Consider the following 2764-nt stretch of genomic DNA (forward strand, 5'->3'; position numbering starts at 1 on the left):
GACCAAGGAAAAAAAAAAAAAAAAGGCAGGATCTATAGCCCTCTATCCTTTCCTGCAACACACTGTAGCATTGTTAGGATGATAAACAGCTCTGTCCAATTTTCTGGACTAAAACACTTCAACTCCTTTTTTAACTGTCTGTAAAAACAGTGTCATGTCTAAATTCTCCCATCCCCAGATACCCAAGTGCTAGGAAAGATAATTACCTTGTCATCTCTGTCATCCTCTTCTTCCTCGTCCTCTACCACGTCCTCCACTACCTGCAGACAGAAACAGTAGTAGTTGTCATGATTTAAAAAGGAAGAGTTTTGTTCTGTCAATTCTAAACCTTTTGTAGATGAAAACTTTATTAACATTTGAAATAAATGCACATAAGGAAAATGTACAACTAGGAAAAAACCACTTGCTCTAGAGATTCAAATTTAGGAAAGTGTTACAGCTTTAATTGACCTACATTGGGGAATGATATGTTGAAAACCCTTTCTGTACAAAATGCTTGCTTGACAATTTAAGTATTTAAAAGGTAGTTCAAAATCCAGTGTATGATTGTTTTAACCAAAGGAATTCTTTGTCAGCTCCACTGGTTCCTATGCAGCACACACAAATGCTTGCTTTAAATTTAGTGTTACCTACAGGAAATGTGTAACATTTTAATAGAATTTGCAGCCTTCACCAAGCGATTTTTGAGGACTACAAAGCTGGAAATAAATTCATAGTAGCTTATCTGCTTATGAGCTATAACAGTGATATATACCATATGCTCTATCAGCATTAGCACTATGTTTCTTAATAGTGATTTTATACAATCTGTGCATCTAACTTTCTGCACATTCACTGCTAGCTGCAGTTGCCATATGTCTGCATCTATGTATTTTTCCATTTAAACACTCTTTTCAGTCTAACACTATGAAATATACACATACATTCAATTAATCCTCCAAATATTAATAATTATTAATCACAGCATAAGCATGAAATGAACTGCTATTACATCTAATTTACAGAGAGATCAAATGACTTTCCAAAGATAGTGAGTGGCAGATTCAGACATTAAAACACAAATCCCTCTCTCGTGACACTGTGATCCAGTCTTTAGCCTATGCTACTTCTCTGATGGTGGAACTGAAATAATGTCATACCTCCTTATAACCAGAAAACAACGTGGCTCTTTACACAGGTATTTATATGTAAGTACTTATTAGGATGTAAGAACATCCACAGTCAAGGTCAGCAAAGATCCACCTAGCCCACTGTCATAATATGGATGGAAAAATGTACATTAAGAAATGTGCATAAGAAGGACAAGAGATGACAAACTCACTGATATGAAACATTAATAACGTTGGCCTATTTTACAGACTCGCCACCATCTAAAATGGTAGTTTACTTAGTTATATAGGTGAAGCTACGAGCAGTTTTAGTTTACTTGTCATTTAAGACAACACACTGAAATTGCAACTTCATAATCACCCCCCAAATACAGCTGCAAGGACACTGCCCTCAAGTCCAAACTCATGTCCAAGAATTAAAGGGACGTGAATTAAAGGGACTATCCAAGAGCCAAATTCAGGAAAGAGAAGAACTTACAAAAGTGTGTGTATCAGATGCCTTTCTCTGACTTAGCTCAACCAACAAGGAAAACCCAGTTAATCGCGTTACATGGCCCCACGCAAAACGTAACCACCACACAGGTCGATTTAACAGGCACATAACAGCCTGCATACATGCAAGTCAACCACACAGTTCAAAACACGTCCAGTTTCAGCTGCGCATCCTTTGTTTGAACCCAGCCCCAAAACGTCTCTAACAATGAGCCAGAAACTTTGAAGGGGAAGGAGCCTCCAATTCTGTCTACTGGCTACTCTGTCCTGGAGCTTAGAATCAAAAGGAAGAGTAGGAACACAAAGAAACAGTAAAGAGCATGTCCAAAAGCCCAAGGAAGAAGCCTGACCTGAGCAATTAAGCAAAAATTACTTGAATTCTTTCCTGCCCAGAAGAACAACTTTATCAGCAAGAACCTGACTGACCAAATCTTTTGCTGCCTCTGATCCCCTCAGACTGAAGAAGCAATCAAGGCTGTGCACTAGCCACTAACCCTGAAGAAATTGTCTCCCCCACCAGTTTCTCCTCTGTTTCCCATTTAGGCCAGCTCTGCTCCACTTCCCAACAGAAAGAGATCGGAGAGAGCGCCCGGAGAGTTTGGGATGGTGACACCTCTCAGCGCTGTGAGCATATTGTTGAAATGCTAGTCAGCTCCTGCTTAGCTCACTACTCGACTTCACGCATCCCATTTGGAGCATCAGCTCTACCGAGGAAATGGTGAACTGAGAAGAGAGGATGCAAACAAGCTGTTAAGGGACGCAGAAAGATGGAAACCCTCCTAAAACAGTTTTGCCACACATAAAAAAAAGTCTGTAATTGCATCATTAGGTGACTAAAGCCCAAGGTATAAACCTGAATCTGTTGACTCAGATACTGCCTACGCCTAGAGCTGACTAAACTCACTGGGTCTCTTACTTTTCAACATTAATGTTCCCCAGACACTTAAAGATCTCTTTTATGTACATCCAGAAATGCCTTGTCTTGACAGGATTGAACAGCAGAATTCCTATCTCACATTAGTGCTAAAGTTAGCATGGAGACAATTCGCTGAATTGGAAACCTCTAAAATTGTTGCAAATGATGGCATCTCACTGAAATCACTTACATGACAATACCCATTCTAAATTATCCAGATAATCATACTTCAAACTCACTTCCCCCC

The 2764-nt window shown here is 39.4% G+C and overlaps 1 protein-coding gene across 1 annotated transcript in view; it reads right to left on the reverse strand.

Annotated features, from left to right (window-relative positions):
- Positions 1-206: 206 nt before the first annotated feature.
- MCTP1 (multiple C2 domains, transmembrane 1) overlaps positions 207-2764 on the reverse strand; it is a gene marked incomplete at both ends in the record, with an annotated part of 110065 nt that continues 107507 nt past the window's right edge. The window contains one exon of the mRNA XM_010149822.1: positions 207-260. Coding sequence (XP_010148124.1) covers positions 207-260 — 54 coding nt within the window. The remainder of the gene's footprint in view (positions 261-2764) is intronic.

Source organism: Eurypyga helias, unplaced genomic scaffold (genome assembly GCF_000690775.1).
Source record: "Eurypyga helias isolate BGI_N326 unplaced genomic scaffold, ASM69077v1 scaffold17224, whole genome shotgun sequence".
In the NCBI taxonomy this organism is placed as follows: domain Eukaryota; kingdom Metazoa; phylum Chordata; class Aves; order Eurypygiformes; family Eurypygidae; genus Eurypyga; species Eurypyga helias.